The sequence below is a fragment of the Citrus clementina genome, unplaced genomic scaffold (genome assembly GCF_000493195.1).
Source record: "Citrus clementina cultivar Clemenules unplaced genomic scaffold, Citrus_clementina_v1.0 scaffold_4, whole genome shotgun sequence".
In the NCBI taxonomy this organism is placed as follows: domain Eukaryota; kingdom Viridiplantae; phylum Streptophyta; class Magnoliopsida; order Sapindales; family Rutaceae; genus Citrus; species Citrus x clementina.
Window position 1 is genome coordinate 17,228,589 of NW_006262274.1, and position 17,385 is coordinate 17,245,973.

Genomic DNA, 17,385 nt, shown 5'->3' on the forward strand with positions numbered 1-17,385 from the left:
TAATTTAATATTATTGAATAATAATTTATTAATTTATATTAACAAATATAATATTAATTATAATCTAAATTTATTATTTACATATAAGATTAAATTTTATAAATTTTATTTTATTATAATTATAATACAAATTTTAGAAATTTAATCATTAATTTTTGACATTTACTAAAAAAATTGTTAAATTTCTACAATTTAAGATTTCTATATTTATTATTTTTTAAGTATTAATAAATATTATTTTCTAATTATTTATATTAAATTTATTAATATATTAAAATATAAAAATAAAAATATATTATAAATTAAAATATAATTTAATATTATTGAATAATAATTTATTAATTTATATTAACAAATATAATATTAATTATAATCTAAATTTATTATTTACATATAAGATTAAATTTTATAAATTTTATTTTATTATAATTATAATACAAATTTTAGAAATTTAATCATTAATTTTTGACATTTACTAAAAAAATTGTTAAATTTCTACAATTTAAGATTTCTATATTTATTATTTTTTAAGTATTAATAAATATTATTTTCTAATTATTTAATTTAATTAATCACAAAAAATTAATACAATATAATGCAACACCAAATATAGTCTAATTAAAAATTAATATAGTACAGTGCAGCACCAAAAATTGTACAACATTGTTATAATACAGTGCTAATGCAATACAACATAATACAATACACCAACATAAAAATAATGCAATACAACATAATACAATACAGTGTGACAAACACACCCAAAGAGTCTTTGTTCTCCATTATTGTTTGCAAAAATGGTGTCACTCATTGACTAATTGACTCATCGTGACATGAAGTCACAAAATTTTCTAGTAGATAAAGAGTGCGTTTGGAATTGAGGTTTGACATATCTAGTTTCCAAGCTACAGTATTAAAGTGTTTGGTAAACATCAACTGTTGTAACTTGAAAGTTATGTTAATGTGATTTTTCACTTGTATAATAGAAAATTTTTTATATCTTTAATAATTTTGTCAAAATTATTATTTAAAATTTATATTTACTATATATTATTAACTTTTATTTCATAATTATAGCTTTTTTTCCATAACAGTTGTAACTTAAAAGTTACAGCACCTTAATCCCAAACACACTCAAAGACATGAATGGACAAAGCTGTTCGATGGAAAAATTTCTTTACGTAACCAAACTATAATTATTGCTCCTAGCAATGCTCGATCATTTGTACAGATATTAGATATTAAATGAGTGTTTCAAATAAACAAGTGTTAGAGCAAATTTTATCCAAAGATTTTATCGTAAATGATCTGACATTTATTTATTGATTGGTAAAATGATATAATTAATTTACTTAAAATTTATGAAAAATCAGTAACCACTTAATGAATGATATATTACATGTTATATTATTTAGGATAAAATTTTAAGATTTTCATGAGTAGTGTTATAGATTCCAAATAAAAATAACGGTTGCCTTAAAAACTAAAAGTTTAATTAATGAGAGTTTTTTAAAAGTAAAATAAAAATTAGAAGAAGTGCTTGAAAAAGGATTTATAGTGTAGTTTTCAAACAAAAATGGGGATACTTTTATAAGTTGTGATAATTGAAGGGTAATCAATGAAACAAATAACTTTTACAATTTGGTATCTCTTTTGATATGGTTTATCTAATAATCATAAGTATTTATTTAATTTTATAAGTTTTTTTCAAATATTTTATTATTATTTAACTTTTTTTAGTAGAGCTTTTAAAAATAAATAAATTATTTTGTCTCTACTAATCAAAACTCAAATTTTAAGAGTAGAGATTAAAAAATTTATTTAAAAATTACAGTCTTTAAAATATCCTTTAATTATTAGATAATTTTGTTTCATTCATTTTATAACATAATTTAAAAAAAATTGTTTATTAAAATAATTTTATAATTTTTAATAAAAACTCACATTAATAATTAATCAATTAAACTACTTATAAAATGTCTATTAATAAAAACTATAATTGAATAAGTGGTATTTAAAAAATTACACAGAGAGGATATCTCATATGGAGTTAGTTCAGTCTACAGTGAAACAAGAATAAATCTTTCTCCAATCGGATTACATTAATCTCGACTGCCAAACACAAATTCACTGGGCTCTGAAATTTTTCAAACAATTTTCCACTTTCAAAAAATTCAAAGATTCAGAGATCATCAAGTCGAAAATGGCAGCCAAACAGATGGAAGAGATACAGAAAAAGTTAGCGATGCTAAATTACCCTAGGGCCAATGCGCCAGCTCAGTCTCTGCTCTTCGCCGGCATGGAGCGTTACTCTCTCCTCGAATGGCTCTTCTTCAAGTAAAAATTGACTTACTTCTTCTACTTGTTTGACCTCCGCTAATTACTCACACTTCTATTTATGATATGAATTTGATATTTTAGGTTATTGGGAGATAAATCTCCCTTCTCTCAACAGAATTTACAAGGTGACGCTATGGATCGTGATGAAGAGACTGCTCGTATACAATGTAAGTTTAATTTCGTATTTAATTTATTTTTTAATTAAATTTATGATAGAATTTCGAAATTATGGCATTTGTTTGGCAGATTTAGCAGAGATTGCGAAATTCCTTGGCATTACAACTACTATAGACACGGAAGCTATTCAAGTAAGTGGCTGAAGTTTATTTTTTGTTTTTGTATTGTATGTATAAATGTGGTTGAATTACAGTTGCTTAGGGATAATAAAAAATGCTTGTACATGTTTAGTTTGTGAATTGTTGTCTTTATTTTTTTTAAATTGATTTGTTTTCTACAATATGGGCTCTAAACATTAATCAAAGTAAGGAATTTGTGGTCTCTTGCGGATGACAGTGGAATATAAGCAGCAAACTAGAAAAGTACAGTTATTTTTTAGCTCTCCACATTGTCGAAAGTTTCAACAATTTTCCTTTTTTTGTTTGGAGAGTTAAGGTAGAGCTTCCATTTCTTGAAGATTAGAGCTTCCATTTCTTGAAGATGGTGTACATAAACAATTAGCTGGATTTTATTGAGTGAGACAAAGAGTGATAATCTGAAAGATGATTTGTGCTGTTTGTTTTTGACTTCTTCCAGTTCTCCTAGGTGGTGTAACATGAACAATGAAAACTATGCTTATGTAGAAGCTGGAATTTGTTGATTGAGAAAAGGGTGGTAAGTGAAAGATGATTTGCATTTCTGTTTGTGTCTTCCTCTACAAAAAGAAAAATATGGAAACGGGTTGATTTTTTTTTTGAATCGTAATTATTGGTTATTTATTGACCCTTTGTGATTCTCCACTTGAATCTCACTGTCATCTACCTAGTGAATTTGAAGGGAGGAGGATACTAAGAATCATGCCTTCAACCCGGTGCTTTGTATATTATGTATTGATCTTGAATATCTAGATAGTGAATCTCTGTCATATTCCAAGCTCTGATTTGATTGGTGCTGTATCATGAAAGTTTTTGTGAATAGTTATGTCTGCGGGAATGTTACAACAGTTGTTTTCTTATTGATCCTATCTGTTCTGTGTGAAACTTTTTGTAGTCTAGGATTCACTGCACAAGTAGCCCAAGAAATGCCGATTAAAAGTTTGAATACATGCATCGATTATGTGCAATTGTACTTCTATATTGTTCAAGGGGAAAACTTAAATTTTAGTTTATGTCTGCTTTTACATTTCAGGGGCATGGAAGCTATGAAGATCGAACTGAGATGCTTCGTCTTATCGTTGATCTTGTGGAGGCGAGCATCTATGCTGATAATCCTGAATGGAGGTTGGGGACCATTTTGATTTTTAATTGCTTCATAATTGATACTTATTTTAGCTGTAGTCATGTTTTCGTACCATATTCACCGATCCCAATTGTGAGTAAAATGTTGCTGCTAGTTTTTTCTCTGTTTATTTTCTCTTTTTACTTTTAATAGCATACCTGATATTTGGTTTTCATTCTTCTCCAGCATTGATGAGCAGGTTGCGAAAGATATACAACTAATAGATTCTATTGCAGAGAAACAAGCTTTAATTTTTTCAGAAGAGTGCAAATTGTTTCCTGCTGATGTTCAGATTCAGTCCATTTATCCATTGTAAGAACTTTTTAACCTCCTTGTTCATATCTCTGGCTGGCGATATCATTTTTTTAGCGTTTTCTCGTGTCAAGGTTTTTTGAATGAACTTATGAAGCCTATATCAGATATGATTGATAGATTTCTGCCTTTAATTTTCCAATTGTACTTGTGATTGCAAAACTGATCATTATAAGTTTGTGTATTCTCATACAAATTATTGATCTTGGAAAGATACAACTTCCTTTTCATAAATATCATGCCTTTGCAAACTAATTTGATTACTTCAATCTAGTTATTATTTCATATCAATCTTGAGTTTTTTTTGTCTACTTTTATTTTTATTTATTTATTTTTGTCTACTTCTATTAGATTCAGGTGTTTTTGAATTATCAGTGAACTGACCGATCATCTTAATTCTGATATAATTTGTGTGCACTTAAAAATTAATTCATTAAATCTGTACATCCATGTTAATGTTGCCGGTATGGAATTTTTTGCCATCTAGAAGTTGTAGTCTGTGGGAGAAATGGAAAGCTTAGAAGAAAAGTAGAGACTTTAACTTGAGTCTGGAGTATGATATTTTTTGGCAACATTTATTTTTTATTTAACTGGTAAATGCATTGTAAAATAGTGGTGATTTGAAGACCGAGGTTCGTTGCTTTATGAAAAACCTACTGAAGGTTAGGATTGTTCCCAGATTTTCTCTTGGGATCCTACCTTTGCCGGATTGGCATGATATCTTTTACAGGATAGCTCAATATGCAGGAACATCATATTTGCAGTGAAATGAAATTCTTATCATATTTTACTGTTTCACCGACTACTAAAGTTGCTGTTATTGCTGTAGCATTTAATATTGACAAAGCTGCTTATAATATTAGCTATTTGCAACATTTGGGCTACAGAAATCCTTCTTCCTCATTTTGGGCTCCTCGTCAATTAAGATTCAAACCTTCATTAAATGAGTAATTAGTTTTAAAAAGGGAAAATATCGGTAATTCCTTCAATAAAGACAGCAAGATATGGTATTATTTGCCAATTCTTAGTTTCCTCTATCACTAGATGTAGTAACATTCTGTTCCATGATTCAAAGTTCATTTGTAGACCAGATGTTTCTGAGCTGGAGACAAAGCTGTCTGAACAATCAAAGATACTCCTAAATCTTCAGCAAAAGGTCACTGATTTGGCATCTAAGGTTAATCTGTCTTCCTTAGACCTATTTTCTGCAATTTTTACCAGTTCATTTTCATTTTTCCTGTTACTACACTGTAGTGTGATAAGCTTCTCATATTTTATGTCTCTGACACAATCTTTTTCTGTGGTTGCTTTAAAGCATGATAAGAAGAGAAATACTTTATTGACATGATGAAATTTCCATCATTGGATTTTCTTGCTGAAATTCAGCCTTGCTATTAGGCGATGCTTAAGTTTGCCTTTTCTTCTCCTTCTTCTTCTTCCACTTTGTTGGCTGTATAGACACTTAGTTCTGAGGGGTTAGGCTTTTACTAGATTGTGTTCCTAGTTCTGTAAAGTGATGGTTAAGATGTTCTAATATTTCCTGGTACAATTTTGAGTAATTATTCAAATATCCCATGCTTTTTACATTTAGCTTATGTTCTCGGTTTATGTACTGATTTTTTTTTTCTGTTTTTTCTCATTATAACTGATTTCCATGCAGTGTCTGGATGCTGTAGAGGATATATTCTTATTATAGAATGACAACATAATTAGCTCCTTTACGGAAAGTTTTCCTATAGATTTGTTTTTTAACTTTCACCATTTAATCACACTAGTTCATTTCTAAATTCTTCTTTCTTGTGCCAGTGAGTCTTTCCAGAATTTCGATATTGTTACTGACTCTATGAATTTTCCAATTTGCCTTATTTTTCCCCCTTTTTTCTGTTTTGTCAGCATGCTTACAACCCAGATGAGGACTATGCAGAGGTGGAATCTCAACTGCGGGCGCATCTGGAATCTTTTCTAGAAACTGCAAGAACATTCAATACAATTTACACGAAGGTTGTGCCCTGCTCTCAGCTTTACATGATCTCCATTGAGATACTCTGTTACCTCGCATCTCGTTTCAAACTTGAACATGACAATTTGAAGGAATTCTCACCAATACCTTTAAACTATGCTTTTATTGCCGTGAAAATGGATTTGTTCTCTTCCAGTGCCTATTATCTTTAATACCTTTTGCTGAAGAAGCTTAATTTTCAGTTGAGACTTGAGAAGCTGTTAGATTTGTTAATCCTTCGTCAATTTACATTAGAAAATCAAATATCCTTATGCATCTGATCAAATAGAATGAGAAGATATTGGAATGATTTGTGCTATCGTTTGGGTTTGACGAAATCTATGTTCTGTTAACAAGTATTCTATAGAGAAAAACAGTGTCTAGTTATTGGAGACTTATTTTCAGCAGCTGTTCAATTAGAAACCAAAGTAGAATAGAGGTATTCTATTGCTACCAAAATCAAACCCGTTGCCGTCATATGGGACTAGCACCAACTACATATAATTATTCAGGTGGGAACTGAGATAATCTTCAACAATGACTGACTAACGGGGTGGTAAATTGAGTGTTCTGATGTTGGCCTGGATTTTTCCCCGGTTCTTTGTTATACATGCGTATACTCTTCTAATTCATTTTATCATTTGCGGAAAAAAATTGAAGAAGAAAAAAATCATTGATTTTCAGATTTAATACAAACTGAAGAATTCGTGCTCCAAAATTGCATTTTTAAAGATTAACCAGACAAAAATTTCTTAATCTAATATTGAAAATGAGTTATTTGCTGAATGCATTTTTAGTTTGTAAAATGCAGTTGGCCTTTGTATTATTTCATTGTTGATAATCTCCACAATTTCAATGATGTATTTGACTTTGACATATAGGTGCATATTTTAGAATTTTTATCATAACAGTTTTCCCAATCTCATTTAAAACTTTCTGCAGCTTCGATGGGAGTGTTCATAGTTACACTGATATTGAATAACTATTTTCTTGTATTCTGTTAGTTTTTGCACCCTTTATTGAGTACTTGTTTCTTGGTGCATTTTATCAATCTTTTTTCTTTTAACAGGAAATTCGCCCCTGGACACACATGATGGAGGTGCCGCAGCTTCATGGATTTGGGCCAGCTGCCAATCGCTTGTTAGAGGCGTATAAAATGCTTTTGAAGGTATCCTAGTGATTACACTTTTTGTTTTTCTCGAACTGTCTCATTTAGCTGGATTCAGGAGGTTCTTTACTAAAAGTACAGCCATTTGATCCATTAAAAATACTAGCTATGCAGATGATAGCAATTTATTATACCTCTGCTCGAGCAAGCTTTATCATTTATGATATGACTGATGGCATTTCTCCCTTCTTCACTGTAATTGGCTATCTGTCTTTGAGATTTGGTAGTAGTTCATATTATCATATATGATGTTTAGATACAGCAATAACCGAGACTACAGATGTGCAGTACCTATCCTCTTTAGGACGGAAAACTTAGTTTCACAGGAAGTTGTGCCTGGGAATAGTTATTACTTTCTCCAGAGAACTACATGGTTTTTCATAGATATTTTAACTTCTTGGGGTTGCACTTTGGTTTTGATTTTTGTCTCTCACAACAATGCTATTTCCCAACCAACCCCTCTGTACCCCCAAGTAAAAAGGAGAAAGAGAAGAGGAAATATAAAAACACTGGAAGAAATTGAGAGTTATCCAAGAACATCAGAAAGAAATCGTGCCTTTCTGCATCATCTAATTTGTGCAAAATAGATGAGCTTATGGTAATCTCCAGAATATTATACCTCATGATAATATGTTGGATATTGCATCTTGAAGATTTGTTGTTCCTCTTGTGTTTACTACTCTTCTAGTTTTTCAAGAAAAGAAAATTTTTGTCGCAGCAAATCCACTGTCTGGTATTCTGTAAAAATTGTAACAGAAAATTCATTTTGATGCAGTTTTTAGGTAACTTGAGAAATCTTAGGGACTCACATGCAGCTCTTGCTATCGGATCATCCGAAACAGTAGCCGGTGAGCCGTCTTCTGTCACGAGAATCATCTCTGAGTGCGAATCTGCATTAACATTTTTAAACCGCAATCTTTCTATTCTCTCGGCTTCCATTGCTCGTGAACGTGGTGAAAAAGTGACTTCATGATGAAGTTTCTAAAAGATAGCGGAAAACCGTCACTTATTCCTTCTATTTTTTTTTTCTTGATATATGTTTAAAGAGATCTTTGTCAATTCCTGAAAACGTTGACTGCTCCGAGGAATTGTTCGATTGGGGGTGCATGTTAAGTTACTGTATGAAATTTTTTGTGTAAAGTATGTTGGTTTTTAGAGTTGATTTTCTCATATTTGAATCTCAGTGTTTTTATTTTCAGTGGCGCTGTATTTGGCATTCGTTATCATATAATATATTCATATGCAATCTTTTTTTTTTTTTTTATAAAAAAAATGCATTAATACGGTCTTGAACCTTTTTCTTTTTAGGGCAAACCTCGACAAAGCAACACCATTTATTTAAAATAAAAAATAACAGGTAAAAGCATCAAATCAATAGGGGTCATAGTGAGTTTTACATCGTAGAAGTGACACACAACTGAAACAAAGACAAAGAACAGCTAAATCAAGTCGAACAACAAACTTACAGCAAAGCTGATCACAAAATTTTTAATTAGCAAATACATAGCTTCTTTTGTAATATGCTTCGACTTCGGAAGTTCTGCATGTGGTCTCGAACTTACAGCTTACAGTGCTTGTGATGCTGCGTTAGTACTTAAGAGTTTGTGGTAAAATTTGAACCGACAAAGAAAGGGGTGACATGTGTACATTGAAGAGTTTTGGTTAAAATGATAAGCCTAAACTGGAAAATGAAAGGTCGGGGGCATAATGGAAAAAATAAGGTGAGAGAGTATGATCCACCCTATGTCTAAAAAAAATTAGAGGATGATTCATACTTGGTGCTCAAGCACCGTACAGTGACATGACCTCCACAAATTTAGGAATGCCAGTGGGAAGATCTCTCTATTGAGTCAGCTTGACTCCACTAAAAGAACCTCACAAATAGGGGAGCTGCTACCTTACGTTAAACGTACGGTACGGCCCTCTCTAAAACAATGGGTCTCATTAGGACCTACTTCTTAGCTGTGTGAGAGGGTTGTACCTTACGTTAAACGTAAGGTAGGCAAACCCCACAAATAGCCATTGGAAAGGTTGTACGAGGGGCGACCACACCCCCTGCCCCCCTCCCCCCCTCCCCCCCAACAAGCCCATGTGCACCTAAGAGGATTTTCATATGATCCAAGTAAAATCTCCCACTATGGGAATACAACATATCAAACGTGATCAGGAGGAACCTGAGATATTTAGATTTCACCACAAAATTACTAAAACTCCTTCCACGACTTGCTACGTGTCCGAAAGGAGGCCTCTATTCACTCTTTCAACTCTTTTTTATGAATATTTTTTTAGGTTTAACAAAAACCCAGTCTCTTCTCTACTATACATTGACTTGAATGTCGGAGTGTCATCGACAAACGCCAACAATGCCTCCAATGACCATCTTCCTCTTTTATAAGATCAAGTTCTTCTCCCCTGAGTCCTTCCTAAAAATCACTAATCAATTTTTCAGTACTCATTTTATTCCTAGTGTTAAAAAAGCAACACAAAAAATTGAGTGCTGTTGAATCTTATATAAATTCTTTTCGCATTTATCCTTTCATTTTTAAATCATTTCCTATCACGAGCTGATTAGGTTAATTAATATGGTTTAGAAAGAAAAAAATTAAGAGAGGTGCCTAATTTAAAAACGGTAGGCTACAGGAGCATACTTGGCACAGGAGATGATGCATGCATGATCCGCTTACAAGGTTTATACATTAGATGTAACATATCTTGTCTTTATCATACTTCACTAATTCTTTTAGGGGTAATCTTGGATTATCCTAGTGAATTAACTATTGTTAAATAACTTTCCTTATTTTTAAAAACTTCAATTACCATCTATTTTTGTTAAGAAAATAAAAAAAAATGTATGAATGTGGTCTTTGATAAGTCAACAATTCCAAACACACCAAATCAACCAGAAACTCGTTGGGCACTATGTTCAGTGTTGACAAGAGGTCTTCACAAGGAACGCTTAAGACAAGTTTTGAAAATTACGGGTGCTGAATATTATTCTATTTAAGAGTTGGAAATTGAGCACAAGACTTAATAATGAGAATCCCAAACACCGCCAACGGCCATGATCGAAGATCACTGCCCAAGATGTTCGTCGATTCTACATCAAAGTGATTGAGTCCTTCCATATGCAAGCATTTCTATAATTAGGGGACACAATTTACTTGCCTTGCACGATACACAATGAACATTTATAAATACCCCAGATATTATTCAATACAAATCATCCAGTGAATATATTTGAAAATCACGAGATGCAATAGTCTTGAACTTTTTTGTAAGGTTGAAGATAAACCTTCACCGAAGCGAGACGCGGTAAAAGCACCAAATCAAGGAGGGTTATAATGAGCCTTATTCCTTATAAGAGACATGCAACTGAAACAAAGAAATAAGAATAAAATAGAGTCGAATGACAAACTTACAGCAAAGCTGCTAAAAAAATTTGAAACTAGGAAACCCTTTAGCTTCGTTTGATAATATGTTTATAACTTCCAAAGTTCCGACTGTGGTCTTGAACTTACTGCTTACGATGCTTGTGATGAAGCTCATGCTGCCAATATAGTACTTAGCATACCATTTTAAATCAATGACCGATGTTTTAATTACTAATTAACTTATTAACTCATTAATAATGTGTTAAATAATTAAAATTGTTATAAACTGATGTTAAATGTGTCACATGAAATTAATATGAACAATATTGTATTTCAAAGTTTGTACTTGCGAGGGGATATATAATAGATTAATGGACCAAGAATCTCTTGTGACTTCTTCTAGACAAATTTCACTTAAATAATTAGTAGTTAATAAAAAAAAAAAGAGTAGTTAAATTCTAATCATACATTAATATTAAAAAGTTTATTTTTACATTCGTATAATTTCATACATATTTCACAATTGTGAAGAAATTGTAAGGCCCTTTCTCTAGCTATAAGCACGAGATATATAATTACTAATTACCATCATCAGAATGATTAGAGCTCGTGGATGTGACTTGAATTGTGCTGTTTGCGGTGGAGCGGTGAGTACTTTTTATTATAACTTTATTTTTTTATACTATTCTTATTTATTTATTTTGCACGTCTTTGATTAATTCCTTCAGGTTTTATGAATATAAACACATGTTGGCTCTACAACCAAAAGTACATTAATCAAAATATGTTTTCTAACTATTAATATAAACTGTTATTCATATTTTTATGGAATAAATTTTATTGATTAGTAAAATAGTTTGTTATAATTTTATCGAAATCAATTAAATGGAATCTTTTCTTGCAGAATGACGTTTGCTTCGTAGAGTGTTGGAATCAACCAGCTTGTCCCTCACATTATGACAATGGCACTCCTTATTGTACTACTTGTTGGAGGTTTAAGGTTTGCTTCTTTTTTATTTTTCTCCTCTTGCTCAAAACTTTTGTGTTGAAATAGACGGAGTAGAGGTTGCTTAATGTTTGATTTATCTATAAATTAACTAAATATTATATATATTTATATATAACTCTTTTAATTAGTACATACTCTCAGTTTTTGTCTTTAGAAATTAATCCTTAAATCAGAACTATATGTTTCTTGTTTCTAGAGTAAGGATTTTTTTTTTTTTTAGTTTGACACTAAACAAAATTAATGATCATTCAATGAAACATTATTTTTTTTTCTAATTCTATTAATTAAGAAGAAGATAAGTCACCAAACCCTAATTGTTTCTTTGATTGCTGCAGATTCATATTTTCTTCCTTAGCACGGTTTTGCACTTCCCTTCACTAATAGCTTCTGTATATGTATCCTAGTATAGAAGAAGCTAATCCTTCGAAAAAAGAGAAAGAAAAAGTATAGAAGACGCTAAGCAATGAACTGAAATTATTATTTCCCATTCTTGCCTTTAATATTTCATTATAGATATCAAAATTTGCAGGTGCTGACATTTTAAAACATTTAAATTTCTTTAGTTACACTGTTGTAAAGGCGTTTATTTTACCACGTGTAAAAGTCTAGAGAAGAACTATATACATATATATATATATATATATAATTTTTTTTTTCTAGCGGAAACATCCTCACCTTAACAAAGTGAGAATGCATACACTAACAGATGAAAAAACACAGATTTCAATATACTAATATGTTTCTATTTTAGTGACATCCTCACTTTAACAGAATGAAAATATCCTTATTAGAAAGGACTCGTATATATGTGTGTGTGTAAATATTTTTGCATTGTAAAAAGAAAGTTCTTGGCCTCTTGTTATATATATGCAGGAACAAGGTGCAAGATTTATTAATCAACAAGTTTGTGAAGACTGTTTTTCAACTGCAGTCATGGACAAGAAGCGCTTAAAACAAGTTATTCATGATGTACGTAAATTTTTTAAACAATTGAAGCTTAAGGTCGACAAACACATACCTATTTCTTTGGTGGATGAAGAAGAGATGACGAATAACGCTTTCAATATTAAAGTAAGACTTGTTCTGAGACATTAAACTAATTTTAGTTAATTATGAGGGCATTATTTGTACTACTAGACCATAATTAATTGCTTATATGAGCAGAGTAATACCCCAGTAGAGCCAGCAGAAGAAAATATTGTTTGTGGTTTGACTATATTATCATGCCTTTGGAACAAAGATCAGAGTAAGAATCCGGATCATAACTTTCACTTCATGGGTTATGTTCTTTTTTTCAATAATGGCATCAAAGATTGATTCATCATTCTTCAATGATAATAGGTAATTAAAAAGTGCTTACAAAATGGAGAGAGCATTGAGGTGATGAAAAAGACCAAACGACTATTTAAGCGTAGAGTTTCAGCAATCATACTTTTGTTTGGATATCCAAGGCATCCATTCTTCTGATACAAATGGAAATTAATCCATTGATGTCATTTTTGTAATTATTGTTTCCTTTTCCCTTTCTCTTGGGCAATGAAAGTATTACATCATAACTATAATTTATATGAAAATGTATTACTGTTGAATGTTATGAAGCGTGTTCCTTTTTTATTTAGCTTTGATAGCGTTTCTTTCCGCATTTACCCTTTAATTTTTAACCTGAGGGAATAAATGATTACTTTATTTAAACGAGAGACGTCGTCCTGATCATTTTCACCATCATCAAGTTTGGTAGGTTAATTAATACGATTTAAAAATTAAAAAAATAATTAAGAGGAGCCTCTTATTTAAAAACAGGTTGACTACAGGAGCACTCTTGGCACATGAGATGATGCATGCATGGTTTCGATTTCAAGGTGAATATTTATATAATGAGCACTGATATTTGAGTTATATCACGACACCACTAGGACATTGCTTATGTTATAGTACCACCACAGCACATAAGATAGCATTAGTCATACTATAGTGCTGTCATTTTATTTTAGTTGTGTTTTGTTGGCAGTCAAATATAATTTTTTTTTTTTATATATAATAGATGTAAAATGAGTTGGACTATTGGCATCCTCCAAGATCTTCTTTAAATTTTTTTAAAAAAAATTATATTCTACTTAAAACCAAAAATATATATATATATTTTTTAAAAAAAATAACCACCCTTTTTATTATAAATCTTTTAATTTAAAAAAAATTTCTTACTCTTAAATTTTTCCTTTTCACTCTTGATATCTCTATTTTGTTAGGAAATTGATGGGTGAAGTAGGGTCACTGTTAAAATGAAATTGGAAGAAAATAAAAAACAAACACAAAAGAGGACATCAGGAAATTACGTGGTTCGGCTTTTAGCCTACGTCCACAGGCGAAGACAGAGGGAAAATATTTTACAGTAAAATGAGGATGAACAAGTATTGTAATATTTTGGCCCACTACCCAGAACCCCAATACACCCAATCTCTCAAATCACTAAAACAAGAGTTTAAAACTCTTAGGGCTCGTTCGATATTGTTCTTGAAATTGTATTTTTCTAAAACAAAAATGAAAATGAAAATGATGTTTTGCAGTTGCTGTATTTCGAATTTAAGTATGCTTCTAGTATCATTTTCTATATCCTGTATTTTGAAACTGAAAACAATAATATGCATTTGGTAGATGCAATTAAAAATGATAAAAACATAGAATATGCGTTCGGTAATACTATTTTCAAAAATAATTTTTACTAATTGTTTAAGCCATATTTATTGTTAGAAAATAACTGTTTAACTAATACATATACAAACATACCATAAATAATTTAAACAAAATAAAATCAAAAATTACATGAAGATAAAGCTTTAGTATTAGCATTAATAAAAAAAAAAGTCTTACATTGTCATTATTTTTACACTATAATTAAGATATATATTACAACACATATAATTTAAACAAAATAATTATAAAAAATTACATGATAGACATCATCCATTGCGTGTGTAATCATGCCACATAGAAGTTGCAATTCTATCTCTTGTTAATAAGCTCGAGCTTCTTATGCAATAATTTTGAATGCTGCTCATTTCTAGGCCTCAGGAAAAAACTTTGAACTCTTCTCCAATCAACCCTCTGACAGTAAATTCTGATCCTCCATAACACTACTAGAAAAATGGTCTTTACTGACATTAAAATGGTGTCAGTAATTACTTTTAGTGACACTTATTAATAGTGTCAGTAATCTGGGAGTCAGAAAATTCGTGACACTTGTAAGTGGTGTCAGTGATTACTATTATTATAGTATTACTAAAATCATAACACCATAGTATTAGTAATTATTGATATCACATTAGTGTCTATAATTACTATTACTATAGTATCACTATTTAATTTATTTAAAAAAATAAAAATTTGAATTAGCTCATTGTGTATTGATTTATTGGTGAAATTAAAAGACACCACAAAGTAACCAAAAAAAACTTAATTTATATTATAAAATCTTTCATTTCATATTTAAATATTATTAGTACACATTACAAATTCCAACACTCCAACAAACAAGAGATGAGAAATCCCACTCTCATAACTGAATAATCTAAATTAAATACACAAAAATTTATGCCACATCCAATCAGATGCCTACTAGTTGTGGCTAAATTTAACATTTCTAGAAGCTAAAATGAAAAGGATGATTGCCTCCACTCTTTGAACATAAGTAGTGCAATTACATTAACACAGCAGTAGCTTCTCCATTCTCCATTCAATAGTGGATGGGTTAGAATACAAGTGAAGTTGAGGAAAAAGAAACTTCAAACACATTGATCAAATCTGCAAATGAATACATTGAAAAGGGAAAAAAAATTGCCTGTTAATTTCCAACCATGAGAGAGAAACAATGGTTAACAGAAATAAACTTTTATCAAATTCACACCACAAAACTCATAACATAAAAAAAAAACTTGATTTAACAAAAATAAAAAAATGACGTAATTACCATTAAATTGAACTTTATAACTTATAATATGACTATAATTAATCCAATGGCAGTTATGGTTGAGATGATATTTATCCTAATTTATTTCCCACAATTGCAATTACGGTTGCATACAAATTATTGTGAAATCTATTTACTTAAACTTTATAACTTATAATCTGACTATGGAATGGTTATTTTTATGAATATTGGCTTATAATCCTTACGTTGCACATGGAAGAAAGAGTAGAAACATGCAGCAATCAGAATACAGAGTCCATGCTTTAAAACAAAGGAAGAAAGAGTAGAAACATGCAGCAATCAGAATACAGAGTCCATGCTTTGTAAGCTCATCAAAAGTTGAGAAATACATACAGAAGGTTTAGAGCATACGGATACCCGGTGGTGATGTGTCATGCTAAAAAATTTAAACCCGCATACCACCCTGCACAAATATTTGAACATTCAAACAAAGTCATTGAAACTGGTTCTTAAGACAGGAATATGAATTTCAATAATTAACTAAACCAAAATATTAAAAAGCCCAGTTGGCAACAATTTTTTCAAGCAAATATTAAAGGAAAAGAACAAAATAAATAAAATTCTAAGAATATTTGCAACCAAATTCTAAACAACCTCAATCTTAGAAACACAACAACTATGAAGAGATACTCAATCTTGAACCATAAAGAAACACATTTATAAGGCAATATCCTGTTGCAAATTAAGAGATTGGAAATGTTGGATGTAGAAGTACAAAACAACCTCCAAAATCAAAATTCAAGTAGCTATGCCTAAATCCTTAACAGAACCACCAACATAATGATAAAGCTATCAGGAAGTGAGGGCATGTAACATTTTAACTGTACCACATGCATCTCTACAAATATTCCATTGACAGATCTTGCAACCAGAAAACAAACTTGCGCTTCCCATGGAAAGAGCCCATGAAAACCCATCTATGTTAGTTCTAAAGATCATTGATTGATTTTTCCAAAGTCAAAGAGAATAAATAGAGCTTCTAAAAAAATAATATTAGAAAGAAAAAAACATAAATATACTTTTTATTTCTTAACTCCCAGTTAACCAACTTACCATCAAGGGGAAAAAAAAAAGATACTAGCATAATTACAAGATAAATGCAAGGAAACACACTGAAGTCCCTAAGCGACTAAATAACATTAATACACTTTTTGATACCCTGGAAAAGTAACAATAACCAAAAAAGGGGATCAGCCGACTCTTAAACTAAAATAAAGAAAACCAATTATCATCATCACCTTGAATTAATTCTTCTAATTTTCTGGTTCATCACTAAATTCTCTAATAAAATAAAACCTCTAAGATCACCAATCCAATTCAAACAAACTCAATTCATAACACAATTACAAAATGAAGATGAACCAACTGATGAAAAAAATATTACAGCAAGGTCATCCCAAATTTCAAAATCACCAATAATTATTTTTTTAAAAAAAAACTCTTGCCTGTCTAATTCGAAGTAGAACCTCTTCTCCCTTTTCCGCTTCTTCTTTGCTTTTATAAAGCCCAGCTCCAACCAAAAACTTCAACCTTAAAGGAAATCAAAATTAGGGTTTTCCATATAGAAAGAAAAAAGTATTTATAAATAAAGATAAAACAAAACCTTTAAATATAGAAGGCAAAATTTTAAGATGTTCAATTCCAGTAAGAATCTCCATCAACAGCAGGCAATACCCAATCCACAGTTCTCTAATATCAGGCATCGCATCTTTCTCTATTATAACTGATTTCAAAGCCTCGAAGTTCCAGAGAGTCAACTTTCGGAGT

General features: G+C 30.6%; 1 protein-coding gene across 2 annotated transcripts; it reads left to right on the plus strand.

Moving 5' to 3' along the window:
- The first annotated feature begins 2,084 nt into the window (after positions 1–2,084).
- On the plus strand, positions 2,085–8,451 carry LOC18045232 (AUGMIN subunit 7). 2 transcript variants are annotated; one of them, XM_024186642.1, is made up of 9 exons: positions 2,085–2,337; positions 2,422–2,507; positions 2,587–2,648; positions 3,661–3,776; positions 3,961–4,086; positions 5,173–5,263; positions 5,980–6,087; positions 7,155–7,253; positions 8,029–8,451. In XM_024186642.1, exons 1-9 carry the CDS (start codon positions 2,204–2,206, stop codon positions 8,224–8,226), a joined length of 1,020 nt encoding a protein of 339 aa, XP_024042410.1. In that variant the 5' UTR covers positions 2,085–2,203; the 3' UTR covers positions 8,227–8,451. The 2 variants fall into 2 exon arrangements, with proteins under 2 accessions (XP_024042410.1, XP_006437351.1); XM_006437288.2 differs by having other exon boundaries at positions 3,685–3,776.
- The last annotated feature ends 8,934 nt before the right edge of the window (positions 8,452–17,385 follow it).